Here is a 22,005-nt window from a genome sequence, read left to right as displayed (position 1 = left end):
GAAATGAATCAGTTCATGTTTCAGCTTTTTTCAAATTGTATCTTTATATGAGGTGCATTCAGAAGCAAAACATTTTACCCAGGGTCAAAAATTAACACTTGCCACTGTTCATTTTATTTAGCTTTGGTAAATAAATGAAATTAGTTACTCACCAGTTGGCCGGAAACTTTATAAGGAACTGACACATAATTTATGATTTAAATTGAATTATAAGAATTATAATGAGACCATTTCACCTGCCATTGGCAGGTGTGGTAAATGGTTAAGTTTGGATGCATTGTGTCGCTCCCATATATAAAAAAATAAATAAATCAACATTTGAAAATGTTTTTGTTTTTTTCGAAAGATATCAATTGTTTCTCCCACACAGCAATAAGATTAAATATTAAATAAATAAAATAAAATAATGTGACACACTGTGTAAAGTCAGATATTTTAATATGATCTTTAACATTTCTAACAAATTATCTTGACTAGACCATCTACATTAATTTTATAGCTGCATACTCTTACAGTTTATCTTATTTGTCAGCAGTTGTCTTCTTTGTGTCTGTTTTTATTCCTCCTAAGGAATTTTAAGGTAATCACTTGAGATAAAGTAAATGAAACATAACTGAGAAATCCATTAAGTATCCTAACAACCTCTGGCTGGTATACATTCCCCTGGAGACAATTAGACTTTCTTGTTCGATTACTGCGGTGAGAGACCACCGCACTCTTCTGAAACTTATCTGAAAAGAATAGATCTCTTTTTCCCTTGATTATTAAGCTCCCCCAAAGAAGACTTCACATCATGTGAATCTAAAAAAAAACTTTAACAAGTAACAAGAAGCAATTTCAAAAGGTTTAAAAGGTTTTTATATAAAGGTCTTGTCTGTTTCACTAGGTAACTACATGGGCAGAGGGACGACAGGCATGTGTGTACGTTTCGTCCCAGCCCACCTGTCCACCAAATCCTGCCGTGTCACTTCGCTGTGTTACAGTGAAGATGGACAGGAAGTGCTGGTCAGTTACTCATCTGACTACATCTACCTGTTTGACCCCAGAGATGACCAGGCCAGGGAGCTCAAGGGACCTTCTGAAGAGCGGAGAGAGGAGGTTAGCAGATTTTAGGAAGTTCCAAGGGCGTTTTCACACTACAGCTTATTAATGCTGCCAACATGTGCTATCGGAATTATCCTACTTCCCACTTCTGAAGTGGTAATTACGAGTATGTCGCTTTCACGTGGCTTGCTGTTGAAAAGAACAGGAGACATGGATGACGGCAGGTTTCTTCATACATATTTCTTAAGGAACTTTTATTTTGACACCATAATACATATTACTCAGCTTGCTTACGTTAATGGAATTTTGGTCAAGTACAAGCTATATGACCGAAACGGCAAGCGCTAACAATTATCTGTATTTAGAAAAATTTATAAAACCTGTCATTCACTACAGAAACCGTAGTCTCCTCCGCCATGTTGAAAGTTTACGAATCCGCCCATCTCGGAAACTAGGGTATCACAATTATCTCTGAGTTTCTCGGTCGTAATTACAACTTGAGGGATCATTCATGTGCAACGTCCGAGTGGAGAAACTTGTATTTACGATATTACCAATAAAACGTGAAGGCAGCATAATTGCATCACTTGCAATGCAAGACAGACAGACGGCATTCTATGAACCAAAGGGACAAAAATATGAGTAAAAAAGTAAATTAAATGGCTTTTTCCATTTTTGGCACCTTCTCTTCCTTGTTACCTAGCTACAGTGGTAAACATCTGCTATTACTGAAGTGTACCCCAGTTTGCAGCTACATTATACAATGTGAAAAGAGACCAGGAGTAGGAGGGCATGAATTCGAACTCTGATTTAAGGCCTGTTCACACCATACCTGTTTTTTCGGTGCGATTGTTCGTTCCGAACAAGCTTTTGAATGGTAACTATGGATTTCAATGGCGCTATTCACAGGGGGTCCGACAAATCGCCCGCTGCCAATCTGAAGGTTTTATTTACGGAGAGTGGTCCAATTTTTTTTCTTCGGACTGCAATAAAAACTGACTAACCAGTGAGAAAATACATTTTTGTCATTTTTCCAGAGTCGCTGCAGCTGCTCAATCCAGCGCGTTACTGGCGCTAATCAACTGGCAAACACTGGCATTGGAAAATTATATACTTAAAAATAAATAGTTGCTGTTCATGAACCCTTTGTACTGCAAACATAAGCCCGGTCTATTTTTGAAAGTTTGCTTATGGTTTTTGTCATAATATATGTTTATCAATGTCCCTGTATATTCTCATGGCATTAAATGAGCAGTGAGGTTCGGCAGTTCATTTGCACTAAGCTCATAGTAAAATATCCCATAAAAAGATTTGTAAAATGCAGTTTTAGACAAACAAACAGCAGAACCATACTGCTATTTTTATTGCAAGGACAATATAACAAAGTATTGCAATAATTTAAATAAAGAAAAGACTGTGAGCAGTGTTTTCTTTTATATTATTTTTAAAATATGCATCATAGTTTATACTATAGTTATTCTCAATGTACAGTACATTCAGAAAGTATTCAGACCCGTTCAGTTTTTCACATTTTATGTTGCAGCCTTATGCTAAAATGCTTTAAATTATTTTTTTTCACATCAATCTACACTCCATACCCCATAATGATAAAGCAAAAACCATATTTTTGATAACTTAGCAAATTTATTAAAAAGAAAAAACTGAAATATCACATTGATATAAGTATTCAGACCCTCAACACAGTACTTAGTTGAAGCACCTTTGGCAGCGATTACAGCCTTAAGTATTTTTGGGTATGATGCAACAAGCTTTGCACACCAGGATTTGGGGATTTTCTGCCATTCTTCTCTGAAGATCCTCTCAAGCTCTGTCACGTTGGATGGTGACATTTCAGGTCTCTCCAGAGATGTTCGATTGGGTTCAAGTCCGGGTTCTGGCTGGGCCACTCAAGGACATTCACTGAGTTGTCCCTAAGCCACTCTTGCATTGTCTTGGCTGTTTGCTTAGGGACATTGTCCTGTTGGAAGGTGAACCTTCAGCCCAGTCGGAGGTCCTGAGCGCTCTGGACCAGGTTTTCATTAAGGATATCTCTGTATTTTGCTGCGTTCAGCTTTCCTTCAACCCTGACCAGTCTAACAGTCCCTGCCACTGAAAAACATCCCCACACCATGATGCTACCATCACCATGCTTCACCTTTTGGATGGTATTGTGCAGGTGATGAGCGGTGCCTGGTTTTCTCCAGACGCTTGAAATTTAGGCCAAACAGTTCAGTCTTGTTTCTGAGAGTCTTTAGGTGCTTTTTTGCATGTCTTGCACTGAGGAGAGTCTTCCATCTGGCCACTCTGCCAAATTTCTCCCATCTCCACACATGATCTTTGGAGCTCAACCAGAGTGACCATTGGGTTCTTGGTCACCTCTCTTACTCAGGCCCTTCTCCCCCGATTGCTCAGTTTGGCCAGGCGACCAGCTCTAGGAAGTGTCCTGGTTGTTCCAAACTTCTTCCATTTAAGAATTATGGAGGCCACTGTGCTCTTGGGAACCATCAATGCAGCCAAATTTTTTTTGTAGCCTTCCCCAGATCTGTGCCTCGACACAATCCTGTCTCTGAGCTCTGCAGGCAGTTCGTTTGACCTCATAGCTTGGTTTTTCCTCTGTGTATTTTCAGCTATGAGACCTTTTATAGACAGACGTGAGCCTTTCCAAATCATATCCAATCAATTGAATTTGCCACAGATGGACTCCAATCAAAGTGTAGAAACATCTAAAAAATTATCCAGAGAAATGGGATGCACCTGAGCTAAATTCAAGTGTTATAGCGAAAGGTCTGAATACTTATGTCAATGTGATATTTCAGTTTTTTCTTTTTAATACATTTGCAAAGTTATCAAAAATCTGGTTTTTGCTTTGTCATTATGGGGTATGGAGTGTTGATTAATGTGAAAAAAATTAAATAATTTAAAGCATTTTAGCATAAGGCTGCAACATAACAAAATGTGAAAAAAATTAAGGTGTCTGGATACTTTCTGAATGCACTGTACATTATTCCATGTGTATGTATATCACTGTACCTTGTGTTATATTATCCCGGCATTAATCCTGGCATTATAAAAAGAGAAGTTGAGTTCGGGAGTCTCGAAAATAGACTTACTTGTAGAAAAGTACATGCGCAAATAAATATGAAACAGCGCTCTTTACTCATCTCACTCGCATAAAAAACAGATTATGTTCTCCTCAAAATGCATCAACATCATGGAAAGAACATAATGAAATGGTTATGCCAAATTAAGAAAATAAATCCTGTAACGGCATTTATTATTATTAATCTTTAACAGCTGAAGGGTGTGAACAGGAGACTGGTATAACAACAGCACCGCAACAGCGCCGTCTACTGTACAAGATTTTTTAGTTTCATCTTTTTACGGTCTCTGTGTGAATTAGGGGTGTAACGGTTCTCTGTAAAAACCGAACCATATGGTTCGCCAACCATGGTTCGGTAAGCTGTTACTCTGCGGTTCATCTCTAGTTTAATAATGCATCTAGATAATAATAATGCATCTGGATCGTACAGTTTGGCGAAGAAAATATAGCGGCAAATAGACATGCGCAGTTGTAACCTCTGCTAATGCACCTGTATGGCTCTGTAGATGGACACACTCCGCCTGTGTTTCACATTGGACCACTTTCTACAGAGAGAAGCAGTCCAATTAACTGAAAATGTTTTAAATTAGTTGATGACTCACAGTTCTGCACACGTTAGTTGGCAAAATGGCAAGCTGAGAAAACGAGCCACAAGAGAGAATCCCCTGCGTCATTTAAGTCTCCTGTCTGGGAACTTTTTCTTTATGCAGTCAATTACAACAGCGATGGTCAAAAAACTTTTAAAAAACAGGCACTGTTTGCAGACATTGCTCGACGCGACTGGTAATACATCGATATTTGATTAGCTGTTTATGCTGACATCACCTGAGGATTGGCTACATAGCTCACAGTGCCGCAGGTGGGCACGAAACTGCACACAGACACACTCCCTTCCATCTTTAAGTAGGCACTCGGTGCTAGTTCAGACAGACATGAAATAAGAACTAAAGCACTTGGGGTGTTCATATCCATAGTTATGTTGCCCTTACTCTGTTAATGAAAATGTGGGATTTCCGCGTATGATTAAAATACTCGAGTCGCGTTACGACATCCATTCTTGTATTCATTTTAATAGCAAGTTTATTTCTTCTATAGTGATGTACAGATTCTAAACATTGAATATATGTTGAGTTGAGTATGAAATGCACTTTATGTTGATGCATGTAGCGTATTAATGCAGGTATGTAGTTAAAATGTTGAGTTAGTAATTAAAGTTTTTTTTTTTTGTTATGGACCTTAACAAAAATTAACCATGGTTTTACTATAGTAATATTGTAGTAACCATGACTGTAATAACAAGGACTGTTGTCACCATGGTTTTCTTAGCAGAAATAATGGTTTTTATAGAATTAACCATGGTTTTATGTAGTAATACTGTAGTAGCCATATAGTAACCATGGTTTTACTATAGTAATATTGTAGTAGCCATGACTGACATAACAATGACTGCTGTCACCATTGTTTTCTTGGCAGAAATCATAGTTTTGATACAATTAACCATTGTTTTACAACAGTAATACTGTAGTTTCCATATTGTAACCTTGATTTTACTATAGTATTGTAACCATGACAGTAACCATGTTAATTTTGTGGTTACAATGATTTTACTACATATACAATGTTTAAATAAACTATGGTTACTGTTAGAAAACCATGGTGATTTGTAGTGAGCGCAAATCTCTTGAAATGTCTGTTACCAAATATAATATTTTTACTTTGGATTTGGCAGTAATATTTTTTTCCCTGAACATAACAAATACCGAACCATACCGAAACCGTGACCCTAAAACCGTGACACAAACCAAACCATAAGAAATGTGAACCGTTACACCCCTAGTGTGAATAGACCTTCCGTCAGAGTTTTGTCTCGCAAAATCGTCACGTATTTGGTGTGAACAGGCCTTTATACCAAGCAATCAAATGTCTCGTTTACGTACGTAACCTCGGTTCCCTGAGACGAAGGGAACGAGAAATTGCATGCTAACGCATATGGGGAGTGTCCTTCCACATAACCTAGTTGAAACCTCTCTACAATAACGCCAATATTCTAATATTGGCTATGGTGTTTGAGCCCCGCCTTTTTAGGCGCGAAGCTGTCTGCTTTTAAAAGCAGATGCACAAACACCATTCCTCATAATTTTCTGACTGAGGGACAAGGAGCGCATCGCTCGCACCTCAGAAGAACTCTGAGTCTTGTAGTGCGGCCAGAGTTCACAATGTCTTGTTCCCTTCGTCTCAGGGAACCGAGGTTAGGTACAGTTGAAGTCAGAAGTTTACATACACCTTAGCCAAATACATTTAAACTCAGTCCTGACATTTAATCATAGAAAACATTGCCTGTTTTTGGTCAGTTTGGATCACTACTGTATTTTAAGAATGTGAAATGTCAGGATAATAGTAGAGAGAATGATTTATTTCAGCTTTTCTTTCATAACATTCCTAGTGGGTAAGAAGTTTACATACACTTTGTTAGTATTTGGTAGCATTGCCTTTAAATTGTTTAACTTGGGTCAAATGTTTTGGGTAGCCTTCCACAAGCTTCTCACAATAAGTTGCTGGAATTTTGGCCCATTCCTCCAGACAGAACTGGTGTAATTAAGTCAGGTTTGTAGGCCTCCTTGCTTGCACAATTTTCTATCTGATTGAGGTCAGGGCTTTGTGATGGCCACTCCAATACTTTGACTTTGTTGTCCTTTAGCCATTTTGCCACAGTGTTGGAGGTATGCTTGGGGTCATTGTCCATTTGGAAGACCCATTTGCGACCGAGCTTTAACTTCCTGGCTGATGTCTTGAGATGTTGCTTCAATATATCCACATAATTTTCCTTCCTCATGATGCCATCTATTTTGTGAAGTGCACCAGTCCCTCCTGCAGCAAATCACCCCCACAGCATGATGCTGCCACCCCCATACTTCACGGTTGGGATGGTGTTTTTTGGCTTGCAAGCCTCACCCTTTTTCCTCCAAACATAGTGATGGTCATTATGGCCATTTTGTTTCATCAGACCAGAAGATATTTCTACAAAAAGTAAGATATTTGTCCCCATGTGCACTTGCAAACTGTAGTCTGGATTTGTTATGGCGGTTTTGGAGCAGTGGCTTCTTCCTTGCTGAGCGGTCTTTCATGTTATGTCGATATAGGACTCGTTTTACTGTGGATATAGATACTTGTCTACCTGTTTCCTCCAGCATCTTCACAAGGTCCTTTGCTGTTGTTCCGGGATTGATTTGCACTTTTCGCACCAAACTACGTTTCCTGAGTGGTATGATGGCTGCATGGTCCCATGGTGTTTATACTTGCATACTATTGTTTGTACAGATGAACGTGGTACCTTCAGGTGTTTGGAAATTGCTCCCAAGGATAAACCAGACTTCTGGAGGTCCACAATTTTTTTGAGGTCTTGGCTGATTAAAATACGTCCACAGGTACACCTCCAGTTCAGTACACCACCTATCAGAAGCTAATTGTCTAAAGGCTTGACACCATTTTCTAGAATTTTCCAAGCTGCTTAAAGGCACAGTTAACATTTCTGACCCACTGGAATTGTGATGTAGTCAATTAAAAGTGAAACAATCTATCTGTAAACAATTGTTGGAAATATTACTCATGGCGTGTACAAAGTAGATGTCCTAAATGACTAGTTTGCTAATATTGAATCTGTGGAGTGGTTAAAAAATGAGTTTTAATGACTTCAGTCTAAGTGTATGTAAACTTCTGACTTCAACTGTATGTAACCGAGACATTCCCTTATAACTCCGTACCCTTGACATTGCGTGCTAACGCATATGGGGAACAGAATCCCATCATGCCGCACTACATGACATAACCTTCCAGAGAGGAAACACTGCGACTGACATGAGTATGCCACAAGTGAGTGACCCTCATGTTGGCCAGGAGGGCAGCACTCAGAATGAATATATGAACTATAGTCATATAGTATGAATTAACCCCTTCACGAACCCAGTCGGGAAGGGAGTTTATTTATAATGAAAGTGCTTGTAACTTTATGGTACATTACAATGGCTTGAAAGCAGGCGGTTGTGTAAAATGATGGGGAGCCTGTACTTAAGGGGAGGGGCATAAGTATATGTTTGGCAAACAAAATATCAGTGCTCTATACAGCGAGGACTTGTGAAAAGAGAGATGTTACGTCTAGGTTGTAAAACCTTGCGTGTTTTGTGTCCTCCATAGCACACAAAGAGCTGATCAGACAATCTGAACTGACGGGTGCACTCAATGTATGTGTATAGCGCCCCCACAAGGGAATAACAAATGCAAGAATTGTTCCTCATCCAAATTAAGTGGAGGAGGGAAGAAAGATTGAAGGTGAACCACCTGCGCTCTGAAGGGCGTGGTTAGAACTAGAGTTGGGGTACTTGAGTCATGAGTCCAATTTTAATGGACTTGGACTTGTCACGGACTCGGATGCATTTTTACTTGGACTTGACTCGGACTCGAGCCTTTGGGACTCAGGATTTTTGTCAGAGTCCAGCCAAGTCCATTACATTTGTGATACAATAAAAAAAAAAAAAAAAAAATGCAGCTGTATTAGCCCCTGAACTCATAGATGTAGCCAGAGTTGTTTCACTGTTTAAGCAAATACACGCAAACTGTACATGCACAGGCACACTCATCAGTCAACCAATATGCTTGAATGTTACTACAGAGACTACTGTATAACATTGACTACTGAGTTGGCTGGCATGACGAATACTTAAAGACGGGTATGCATCCAATGTAATAGAAACTAAACAAGGCAATTTCACACGACACGGGACCTGACAGCTGGTAAAATTGCGTGTGGCATTTGTGTAGCCAAAACGGTGCTCGCATGCAGTTTCATCGTGGTTAAAAACGTAAATTAATAACTTCATTGAGTCAAGTCACCCATATCATGTCTTTCACCGTTCACTAAAAACAGCATATCGAAATAAAAATACATAAAAATAGTATTAATATTGGATATTAAGTCTTTTTATGCATAATATATCTACACACATAGGCTTCTGTAGTCTCTTGTGGTCCACGCAGTGTTGTCAGCTTGAACTGGTCCTTAAAAGCTTTTTGAATTAACTGCATATATTAGTCGGGGGAGAAAAACGTTCTTGCTAAAGCAGTCAGCAACTCTAATCAGATAAACAGCACCTATTTATTATTGAGTGACTATTTTCAAAGCATTGAAGAGCTGCTTAAAATACATTCTTTTACAGCATTTGTCCACCATTCACAACAACATTCAACCATGCATAATAAAATATTAGGAAATTTTGGGCAGTGAAATGTTTTGTTTATAATTTATATTTCATATATGGGGCAGTTTATTGGATCTTTGCCATGTGAAAGACACCAATCAGTGAACTCATTCCATTTTAGTGCATAGAGGCGTCTCGTGGTTGGCGCTCTGGCCTGTAAAATGGTGTTCATGACTGAATGCGTCAGTTCTGGCGCGTTTTGCGTGCTCCGTTCAAAGGCCACACGTGTAGGCTTCGCAGCTCTGGCTGGGGATGCCAAACTGTGCCTTGTGTTTGAGAGAGAAGATCTTTATTCAGCGGTATTTCCCATGGAGGTCCGTCCAGTATTTCTACCATCTCCAGAAACCAGGACGGATTGGATCATTCTGGCGCAATTAACAGAACTGTTTCCATGTCCACTTGTACTTTGCTAATAACAGAAGGAAGGAGGCGCACTGGGGGAAGCGCATACTTGCGTTTCGCCGGACATACGTGTGTATAACATATACAGTATATGCCATTACTGTTGTGTTGTCTGAACGAATCAGAATGTGGTGATTCACAATATCCTCTCAAAGCTAGAAAGACAGCCAGTAGCTCTAGGCGGTTGACATGTCATGGCTGTTTTGCATCTGTTTCCAGGTGTCGAAAGTCGGGCGTCCATTACACACCATGCCCCAACCTGTGTTGGATGTATTTGTGGTCAGCACTTTCTTTCTGAAACTTGACCCAGCATAACACCCTGTTGGTAGAAGGCTGGTGTTGTCCATGGTGCTAGAGCAGCCAGACAGTGGCGAGTTACCGCGATGCACATGAAAATGACTTCAGTGGTAAGGTTTTTTCAGTTTGAACTGAAACATAGTTGGGCATAACCGTTTTCTTCACTGTGATCCACATTAGAGAGGATGTAATCGCTGCGCGGGCGAGCTGAATAGGGTGTGTGCCAGGATTTTGACAGTTCGTTATGCACTTCAGGGAAGAATGGGGCAGATCTACGGGACGTGGTCGCTTGACGGCATCCGGACTGCAGGAACCATACATCAAGGCGAGACTGTGTAGATTCCTCTGGAGGAGACCACTCGACATCGAGCTCTTCGGCCGCCCTTAAAAGGACGCGAAGCATTTCCTTGTCAGTGGCACATACATGCTCCTCGCCCTCGCTGGGTGGAGGGGCGGTAGCATCATGTACTGACCACTCGCTTGATGCAGCAAGAGACATGACATTGTCATTATCCCCAGCGTCAGAACCGCCGAACGAGATGAGGCCATGTGCTCTTGTGGAGGGCTGGAGCTCATCATGCACATAATGTATCGGCACAGATGAGTTGCATGGAGATAGAGGGGCTCGAGGGCCGTGTGCCAGTATGAGGTCCTCCTCAAATTCATCCTGCTCAACCTCTCGGCCCCGCCGTGCCACCTTGTGTGACCCCTCGGGTATCACAGAAAAGGCGGGTGGAAGGGCGCGGGAGGCTGAATCATTCCTCAGAACGAGGCTGATTCACGAGCGCAGTGAACAGTATTACATTGGATGCATACCCGTCTTTATGTATTCGTCATGCCAGCCAACTCAGTAGTCAATGTTATACAGTAGTCTCTGTAGTTACATTCAAGCATATTGGTTGACTGATGAGTGTGCCTGTGCACGTACGTATGTGTGTGTGCGTGTATTTGCTTAAACAGTGAAACAACTCTGGCTGCGTCTATGAGTTCAGGGGCTAATACAGCTGCATTTTTTATTTTTTTTTATTGTATCACAAATGTAATGGACTTGGCTGGACTCTGACAAAAATCCCGAGTCCCAAAGGCTCGAGTCCGAGTCAAGTCCAAGTAAAAATGCATCCGAGTCCGTGACTAGTCCAAGTCCATTAAAATTGGACTCGACGCCTCTATGCACTTGAGACTCATGCCCTCGCAGTGAGGGCAGTCTGTCTCCATGAGAACTGACCTGCTTTTATAGCAGACAGCTTCGCCCCTAAAAAGGCGGGGCTCAAACACCATAGCCAAGATTAGAAAATGGGCGTTATTGTAGAGAGGTTTCAACTAGGTTGTGTGGAAGGACACTACCCATATGCGTTCGCACGCAATGTGAAGTGTACTGAGTTGTAAGGGAACTAAGTGTGACAACAACCAAAATGGTAAATAGGTGGCATTGACTTTTCCTATCAAGCCGAGCTTATATTTATTTAAATCACAGGCTTTTGTGATTTATTTTTTATTATTTATTTTTATTTATTATTTTTTTTTTTTTATAATCACAAAAGGCCATATCTCAATTCCTGTTTTAATTAAATTAATTGTGCAGCCCTATAATGGAAATGTAGGCAGACATCTGAAAGTCAAGCCGAACTGGGCTGGGGTAAGTCTCTGCAGTTAGCCTGTTCTTGCCCAAGGCAAAAACTAAATAAATGTCTTTTGAAGTTCTCTACACACTTGTCTAATGCACTCTGTGTAATCATCTGTAGTATTGTGCTTCAGTGGTCCGGTTTGGATTTACAGAATTGGATTTTGTAGAGAACTGTTGGAGAGGACGGTACAAAATGTGTTTCTGCTTAGATTCTGCTTTGGTTTAGGACATGGCTCACTGGTTGTTGTGCTACAGCTAAGTGACATCCCCCTGTTAAGAGAGATTCAGGCCAATGAATGAAAATATGCTCAAAGGGCTGGTTAGGACAGAATGATTGACTAAAGCAGGCGCCACACTAGCAGACTCAAAACAATTAGTTTTGGACGAGGGTGTCACACATGCAGACTGTTTTGCTGAGATCTCACTCTCTTAAGTCGGAGGTATGACACACTTGCCGATTACAAATGGTGGAGGAGTGAGACACATACCAACTCACTAGGGGTGTAAATCGCAAGTTTCAGCACGATACGATCTTATATCGATTCTCTTAGCCAGCGATCCAATGTTTGCCGATACCTTAAAGTCTGCCGCGATTTTGATTCAGGATTTTGATGCAGTCGATAATACGATATTATTTGCTATATTTTACCCAGTCAGTTACATTTATTATCTCACAAATGCAACCAATATATAATTTGAACATTTTATTGAGCTCTCTGGAAAGTGCAAATCCAGTATCCAGATTGGGACATCCACAACAAAATAAGGTACCTCAGTTGTTGAAAAAAATAATACATAAATTTTTTTTTTTTTTTTTTAAGAAGTCACATACATTTGATCATAAATCTTTTGATAACAGCTCATTGCCTTCTGGAATGAGGTAAACACTACAATGACAATTTGTCATTTCTACAGCAATCAAGCAAGTCTTTCAATCCAAAATACTAGAATTAATAAATAATAGAGTTCAAATGTGTTGCTTGCGCCAATATGTTGAGGAAAGCCAATTTAATCGCGCATGTGAGCAGTGCTCCGTTATCCCTTAACTGGAGCTCGCAGCCCTGTTGACGCGTGAGCACGGATAAAGAACAGCACAGCACAACACAACTTCAGGCTTCAGTCACTTCGCGCACATCCGTATGGGCACATGAGAAGCAAATTTTGCAAGATGAATATCGGACGTGGATGGCAAGAGAATTTCAAAATAAAGGTGCATCTTGAAACAATAAACAACGATGTTTATGCATTGAATCGATGACATCGTATCGTTGGCGATCCAGATCGATGGATCGTTACACCCATACAACTCACTGCAACTCTCGTAGAGCTCACAATTGTAAAAGAGTGATTAAGGATATGATTCACGTGGCCTTTACCATGAAGCTGGTTTCAATGACTAGCCAGGTAAGTTTTAGTTTAGTTTGCCTCAACCCCAGGTTTTAGGTACCATGAAAGTTGGTCAGATTTAGCGATGTTCATTGTTATAGCATTTTACGCTACATGGCTAACCTGCTCCGTTTTGGATTACAGATCGCTAACAGATGCTGAACCAATCAGCTGTGAGTGACTGTGTGTGTCACTTCCCCTAGTCTCTTAAAGCACACTTTACAAATAAAATCTTAGAAATCCACAAAATCAAATCTTCATGATAAATTATTTATTTGAGAATCTAAATGTAGATTTTCAGCAGATAGAGTGTTGTATTTTATTTAAAATGTAATTGCTTTTCATTTACCCTCCTTAGCCATAGAAAAAATATCCTCGAAAATATAAACATAATATATTAGGCTATCTATAAAACAGCCAGTAAGATGGATTAATATGATACCTACAAAAAAATAATCGTTTTTAAAATATTAAAAGCTCAAGATTGCTATGGAAAGGGGTGAATGCCACCCAAACCCCTTCTTTCTTTCATGGACTCAAGATGAACATACAGTATTTTACTTGAAATTATAATAATATAAGCAATATAAGCAGTAAACAAAATATGTCTTTTATAGAAAGAACAAATACGTCTTATAATTGCATACCAATTTTTTGCACACAGTACTCCAAGTGCTCACTTTTTAATTAATCAATAGTAGCTTTTTCTATGCTTTTTTTATATTTTAATTTTTTTACTAAAGACAATGTACAAATTGTACATCAAGAAAGAGAGATAAAAAAAACACAATGTTATTTTGAATAACCATATCAAATAACCATTCACAACATATTCTATAAATAACATGTGTAATTCATTCATTTACATGTTATATTTTATTTCAAATGCCGACCGATATGGGATTTTTGAGACGATACCGATTTTAGAGGGGGAAAATTCACCAATTACCGATATGGTGGCCGATATAGTTAATTTTTGAGCTGGAATGAAAACAGACCTTTTCTATGTGGATTGTGCATCGATTTTGCGCTGAAATGACTATGCAAAGGTACTCAGAAGGCTGCTTTCTTGAATATTTGACATTATTATTATACATTTTATTTAAGCTGAGCATTTTTAAGATGAGTATTTTTTTAAATGTTGAGATAACAGTTAATTTTAACTGATCATATATTTTACATATAAAATATTGATTTGTACTATAGCTGTTAAAAAAAATAAATGCAGTGGAAAAAGTACAATATTTCCCTCTGAAATGTAGTGGAGTGGAAGTATAAAGTAATAGAAAATGACATGTTAATACTCAAGTAAAGGACAAGTACCTCTAAATTGTACTAAAGTACAGTTATCTTGCTTATTAAAACATCAGCAATATTTAGCTGTTAATGTATAGCAAAACAGTCACAAACAATAACTCATGGTTCGCTGCTGCTGAGTCAAGAGATAAACAGCGGCAGCAGTGTTACACCGTATTCGGCTATACAAGTTCAGGGGAAACTTTCAACAGTGGAAAACCAGACTTTTAAATATTACATTTTGTAAATGCAATGACTGGAATTGTATGGTTGAAGGGGGTACCAAACTGCGAATCCTGAACAAAATAGTTTGGTGAATGCATGTTCACACATTAGCTTCCACTCAGCTGACAAGGTATGAAAGTAGCTAGTTAGCTGTAAACTCATTGTCATGGAGAGTAAAAGATGGACATTGTGTATTTACTTTCCAGCATTGCGTCTCACCAAATAGGTAACAACGTAGCGTGAAATCAACACCCAACAGACACAGTCCACCACCGCACTGTTGTCTGCTGAGCTGCATAAAGATGCTATGATGCTTACCTTTCAATCTGCTACGTTACTGACTGCACTGACAAACTATAGCTGGCTAACATGGCAAACAGATGTGATAAACATGAGTGACATGATTGTCAAGGACAGGGTTAACGTTATATTAGTTATATTGAAAAGGGAAAATGATGGGGTCATTGTTTATTAACTTTCCAGTATGTATTTCACAAACTAGTTAGCAACTTACCGTGAAGACACCACTTAACTCCGCACTGTCTGCAAAACCACCGTCAGCTCAGCTCTGTAATGTCGGCGCACGCTCTGCTAGACAAACTACGTTATGACACCAATTCTAAATCACCCCAAGCATTGTTTTCTGCATGATATGTTCTGAAAAAAATTATCTCATATCGGAAAACATATATACGCCATTATGATATATCTGATAATATCAATTGGCCGATAAATCGGTCGGGCACTATTTCAAATAAAGTGGAAAGAAAATTGAGGCATGGCCTTTTTTTATATATTAAATGAGAGGACATCATACCTCGTATTTTAATTAATTTTGTTCAGAAATCAAGAATCTGAAGGAAACAATCTATCTAAATTAATTTATAATATTTTAAAACAAATCCCATTTTTGTTCACATTCCAGACTTTTATTATTAATTTAAAATATTACTTTCTCCATTTGGTATATTTCCGAAATTGTTTCTCCCCATCTTTGAAATTGTGGGGGTTCTGGTTTAAGCCAATTTTTTGTTATCTGTTTCAGAGCTGCTATTCTGATTACCTTAAATATATTTTGATCAGTTTTATTTCTTAAGGACAATGGCATTTTACCCAAAATAAGGTTTTCTGGATGTATTTCTGTTGTGCAGTTAAATATTAAATTAATCTTTATTCCAATAAGTTGTCAATTTAGAGCACTCATATAGAATTTGACTGTAATGAGCCTTTTTTTCTCCACAATTTCTCCAACAATCCCCTTTTACCATGCTATTCTATTTACTTTGAATAACAGGTGTTATAAAAAAATCTAATTTGTATCTTGAAAGCATATTCCCTCCAAACACTGGAATGAGTAGTATGGAATGTATTATATGATATTTCTTCCCAGTCTTGCTGACTCATTTTTATTTTTAATTCATCCTCCCACCTACATATAATTTTATTCATAGTGTCCTGTATATCTCTTTCAAGTGCACTCATTAAAATTCCTAACATTTTATTGGAATAGTTGTATTGTATGTATCAATTATATAATTTATGGATGCATTTCCTTTTTTATTTCTTTTACTTTAACTTCTGTTAATAAATATCTTCTTACCAGTAAAAAAATAAAAAACTTGTATTAGCTAATCTATTTGGCATGAAATCAGGATATTTAGCAAATAAGCCTGTGTGTTCTTGTTGGCCTACATGAATTCACTTATGCATTGATATACCAGCTGTTTTATATATATATTTTTTATCACATTAAAAATTTGTTTGCAGCAGTCATCTTGAGCTCTCGTAGCAGCCGCTGTTTCTTCTTGTTGTGTAAATGTCTTTAATTGCTTCATAATAAACAGGCTTGTAAACACTTTTGTAACTACAGTAACAGTGCTGTCTGTTTTTGCCGTATAAGTTCGAGCCAGAGTCCAATAATGAAAGTTTGGAAGAACAAGCTGATCGACCCGAATGACTTGAGCAGGACATTTCACAGTGGCAAGTTTTAATTTTGTAGCTTTCTTACAAGTACACTGTTGATTATTGTGAACCTAACAAAGCTTCAACTAAAAGGCACATAGTACATCTAAGTTAGTAATCTTTTGCTGGAATGGGTGTAGCCGAAATTTTGTCGCCCGAGATATGAATGGAGAACAGAGGCTTACTCCCGGTTGGACATTACCAGGTGTATTAGAGAGTTAGTGAGCAAGTTAGCCTTGGACTACCGTGGATAGCGGCTGTAACATTACAGCTTGTAATTATATAATTATATTAGACTCTTGAGATCGACCATTGTGTTTTAGGTAAAAGCCAGCCCACAGCTGAATAGTAAACCTTTACCAAAACAATAACATTACATAGCAAGTTAGCCGAGGACTACTGTGGATTTTTTTGGTAAAAATAAATACATCTCCACACTTGATCACTAAAATTACAAATTATAATTTTAAGTCTGCAGTCCACGGTAGTGCTCGGCTAACCTGCTATGTAACATTATTGTTTTGGTAAGGGTTTACTATTCAGCTGTGGGCCAGCTTTTATCCAAAACTGTGTAACAAAATGGTAGATCTCAAGAGTCTTATATAATTATATAATTATTACAAGCTGTAATTTTACGGCCTCTATCCATGGTAGTCCATGGCTAACCTGCTCACTAACTCTCTAATACCGCCGGTAATGTCCAACAGGGAGTAAGCCTCTGTTTTCCTTTCATAGCTCTGCCGAAAAAATTTCGGCTACACCCATTCCAGCAAAAGATGAACTTAAATGCACTACGGGTCTTTTACTTGAAGCTTTGTTAGGTTCACAATAATCAACAGTGTACTTGTAAGAAAGCTACAAAATTAAAACTTACCACTGTGAAGCGTCCTGCTCAAGTCGTGCTTGTGAAGGTGGTTCAGGTCGATAAGCTTGTTCTTCCAAACTTTCACCATCGGACTCTGGCTCGAACTGGTACGGCAAAAACAGATGCCACTGTTACCATAGTTACAATAGCATTTACAGCTGCTCAGGAAGCCTGAAACTCTGTTATGGTAAGGGTCATTACATTTCCGACACACGCTCTAAGTGGTTGACCAACAGACTGGGCCAGCTGACCAATCAGAGCAGACTGGGCTTTTCTGTAAGGGGGGCTTTAAAGAAACAGGAGCTAAATCAGAGCGTTTCAGACAAAGGGTGAAAAGAGTTGCTGCAGCAATGTACAATATGAGAAAAATGATGTGTGTTCTTTTACATTAAAGCATGTAAACCTATTCTAGTAGACCCCCAAAATAAAATTATGAACCTATAAATTAGCATAATATGGGCTCTTCAGGATCGAAGCCTGAGTTGACAGAGTAAGTTGATGAGCTGCTTCATGGTACCAATTAAGCCTGCGTGGACTGGTTTGAATTTGTCAACCTGAAACCAATCCTGAAACCCTGAGTTTGTTCAGCGAACTTCATGGTACAGGCCTATGGAATAACCTTATGAAAGTGTGTGATTGTGTATTTATCCCCTCAAGGCTTTCTGTAGAATGCATATGTCCATATGCAGCTTTCAGTGAGTGAAGAAATTAACTTCAACAAAAACAGACTGTTAAGCTTCCATTTTCTGATTTCATTAGTCATTTTTGTAGAGAAAAACGCTTGGTGACATAATGGTAATGGATTACTATCAGTGTTTGTCATGATATGCAGCTGAGTGCAATTGCTTATGAAAACGTCCAGATCATCTTTATGTCTTGTCAGTTCTTCAGTAAAATGAGAAGCTCATTGGTCACTTCAAGAGAACACAAGAGCCCAATGAGCAACAGAGCAACAGATATATTTTCTAAAATGTTGGATCCTTGCTGGAACTACAGTATTATCTCCGCAGCGACAGGGCTCCAGACTGTGACTAAAATGGTCGCAAATGCGACCAAAAATAATTGATTGCGACGACCATTTAAAATCTAGTCTCCATTGGCGACAGTCGGGTTGTGTGTGTTCATATGCGGTTTCATCAGATATCATCTTATTGAAATACATCTATATATCGCCAACGTGTCTCGTGCCGTTTTTCACCCATTCTGTTTCTAACGAGCTCGCTGCACCGCACGCAACAACAAACTGGATGTTTTTTTGTTTTTGGCACCATTCGGAGTAAATTCTAGAGACTGTTGTGTGTGAAAATCCCAGGAGATCAGCAGTTGCAGAAGTGCTCAAACCAGCCGTCCTGGCACCAACAATCATCCATGCGATTATCTAATCAGCCAATTGTGTGGCAGCAGTGCAGTGCATAAAATCATGCAAATACGGGTCAGGAGCTTCAGTTAATGTTCACATCAACCATCAGAATGGGGATAAAATGTGATCTCAGTGATTTGGACCATGGCATGATTGTTTGTGCCAGATGGGCTGGTTTGAGTATTTCTGTAACTGCTGATCTCCTGGGATTTTCACACACAGCAGTCTCTAGAATTTACTCCGAATGGTGCCAAAAACAAAAAACATGCAGTGAGTGGCAGTTCTGTGGACGGAAATGCCTTGTTGATGAGAGAGGTCAACAGAGAGTGGCCAGACTGGTTCGAACTGACAAAGTCTATGGTAACTCAGATAACCACTCTGTACAATTGTGATGAGAAGAAGAATATCATCTCTGAATGCTATTCTGATATGCGGGTTGGCGCTGTTTTGGCGGCACGAGGGGGACCCACACAATATTAGACAGGTGGTTTTAATGTTGTGACTGATCTGTGTATATATAAAATCAAGCTTTTGACACTTAGAACAATTGCACACAACTATTACACAAGGTACAAACATTCACTGATGCTCAAGAAGACAACACACTACTATATGCATACTGTACTTTATGTAAATATCTGTAATGTAGATTCTGAAGAGCAGTACTAAATATATATATATATATTTTTTTTTAAATCTCTTATATTTGTATAAATTGTGAAAGAGGTGTGAACATTTATGAGACAAAGGGGAATGCAATCTTATCTTCTCAACTCTATATACAGTTTATTAATCCTTCAATTAATGGATTATCAGCTGTCTTCCTTTTCTTTGGCTAGCTATCTTGTTTCTGAACAGCAATCTAAATCGAGCAATTCTGTGATTTGGCAACTAAAAACAGCCATTTGGCTCCTTAATGTTTCAGTTTAGGAGCCAATAAAGTAATTTTTTTTAGTCTGGAGCCCTGCGAGTCCCGACTGTGAAGAGATTACTGACCTCCCGCTGGCAGACGCTAATGCGCTCTTCGTCTCCCTCCGCCTGGACAGTAATTATGTTAATGAATCTCACACCTGAAATTCACTGGAAAAATCGGCTAGTGTGACTCTGGATTAACATGGAAGAGATCGCTTTCTTCTCCTGTTGCTTTGTCATGACATGCCTGGTTAGGACACAATGTTAGGTGTGAAAAATCCAGCCCAACTAAGCTTTTCTTCAATGAGATACTTACTAGCATTGAATGGCGGCAAATTTCAAATAACAGTTTTTGAAATTTCCTGTTTCAAATTTCTTTATTAATTTGATTGTAATCTACAATACTGGAAAAAAGGCTCTAGTTTCAATTAGAAAATGTATAAAGAGAGTTTGTTGCGCATTAATGGGTGAAAGAGTGGGCCTAAATTGGCGAAATGATCAAATGCTTGGCCACGGATCTAATCTAGTGTCTCCTCAATCTAAACCACCAGTCTGTAGACTGCTGCTGTGTTGTGTTGGGATTGTAGGGAGTGAAATGTGCTGGGTCACTGCTCTGGTCTCTTCAGCTGTCATACGGTGTGATCAGCTGTGTCCGGATCCCCCGCAATCACATTCCTTTCCAAATAGAGGTGCAGATACACGCAGAGCATCAGTGCCAAGACAGAAATAGACACACACTGCACAGTGGCTGCCAGCGGGAGTAAATAATCTCCTGTTGACTTCTATAAATCTTTGCTACACCACCAAGATTTTGCCATACTGTTTGATTGTGACTGAACATGGTGCTCGTGCAAGGTCATGTGTTTGTGGTTATCCAAAAAACGATTATTTACTCACACTTATGCTGTTCTAAACTCTGTATGCTGTTATTTTTTTTCTCAGAACATAAAAGTAGAAATTTTGAAGAATCTTTACGGAGGTCTTTTCTATTCAACAACAGTTCATAGTGACTTGTGATACCATGGTAGGGTCCAAAAAGGATGTAAGCACCATAAAACTGCCATATACCGTTAAGGGTCCATATGACTCGTGCACTATATTCCAAGTCTTCTGAATCCATATGGTTGCTTTGTGTGAGGAATTGAATAAAATGTAAGTAGTTATTCAATGAAAATGTTCCCTTCAAGTGGGATATAATACTTCAATCGTCATATAAACTACTTGTATGGTCCTTTTTGGAGTTAAACAGATGTGGTCATAATTATGTTGACCTGACAATGCCAACATACTGTTATTCTACAAACTTTGTTTAGGTTTTTTCAAAGTCCCTAAACCGAAACCAATATTTCTACAACTTACTCCTCCTAGATCTTTCAAGCTTCATCCACCAAACTTGGTACAGACCTTCGGACTGTTCTGAAATATTGTGCTATATCTTACCTAACTGATCAGACTTAAGGTTTTAGCACAGAGGATGTCCTTCAGACTTGCATTGACGGAATGTTCAAACAAGCCAATTGAATACTCGTTCATTCAAACTCCAACTGTCAAAAATGGTCAAATGGACGGACGTCCGTCCATTTGACTATGTAACGGTCTGTCTATTTGACTGTGCAATGGTCTGTCTGACTATCTAGCTAGCTAACTGACTGTTTGTCTTACTGTAATGTCTGTATAACCATTTCAAACTATCAGACAATGCTTTGTCAAGCCAACATCAAAGTTTGTTTTAAAAAACTTTACTTATCTAGTTCACTGTTGTTGTATGGAAAAGACTTATGTGAAGATTCTCCTAAATATCTAAAAAAATGACAGCATATGATCTGATTTTGATAAAAATGAAGGCGGGTAAAAATGTAAGAATTTTCATTTTTGGGTGAAAATGTTTTCTATAGTCTGCATTTGTTCTCTCCAGTTTCTTAACTAAGTTAAGAACTAAAAGAATAGCTTAATTTATCCATCAGTGTAAAGAAGAGACAAGCTGCAGTAGTCATTATTATATTTTTAGATTGAACACTTTGGTCTCTGATGTGCTTTGTTTGGTCTAATGTGGCTATATTAGAGTTAGCGGTTTCCTTGTAATTCTCACTCGCACCCAGAATAGAGTGTCCTGACTGACTGTGAGCTGGTAAAAGTGTGAGAGAGAGGCACGTGGCGAGGTGGCGACAATAGTTTATCCCATCAACATCCCTTAAATCCATGATGCTGATGCCATTGCACTTTGCATGGTAGGGGAACAAAACCTGCCTTTAGAATTATGTTATCTGCCCGATTTAAATT

At 38.8% G+C, this 22,005-nt stretch overlaps 1 protein-coding gene across 8 annotated transcripts in view; it reads left to right on the top strand.

Annotated features, from left to right (window-relative positions):
* The window catches only part of LOC127446730 (DDB1- and CUL4-associated factor 6-like), a 72,148-nt gene that overhangs the window by 16,369 nt on the left and 33,774 nt on the right, over positions 1 to 22,005 (top strand). For all 8 annotated transcript variants that reach the window (XM_051707866.1, XM_051707871.1, XM_051707868.1 and 5 more), the window contains exon 7: positions 887 to 1,098. In XM_051707866.1, coding sequence (XP_051563826.1) covers positions 887 to 1,098 — 212 coding nt within the window. The remainder of the gene's footprint in view (positions 1 to 886; positions 1,099 to 22,005) is intronic.

Source organism: Myxocyprinus asiaticus, chromosome 10, assembly GCF_019703515.2.
Source record: "Myxocyprinus asiaticus isolate MX2 ecotype Aquarium Trade chromosome 10, UBuf_Myxa_2, whole genome shotgun sequence".
In the NCBI taxonomy this organism is placed as follows: Eukaryota; Metazoa; Chordata; class Actinopteri; order Cypriniformes; family Catostomidae; genus Myxocyprinus; species Myxocyprinus asiaticus.
The sequence above is the reverse complement of the archived record's forward strand: the minus strand, read 5'-3'. Positions and strand labels throughout refer to the sequence as shown.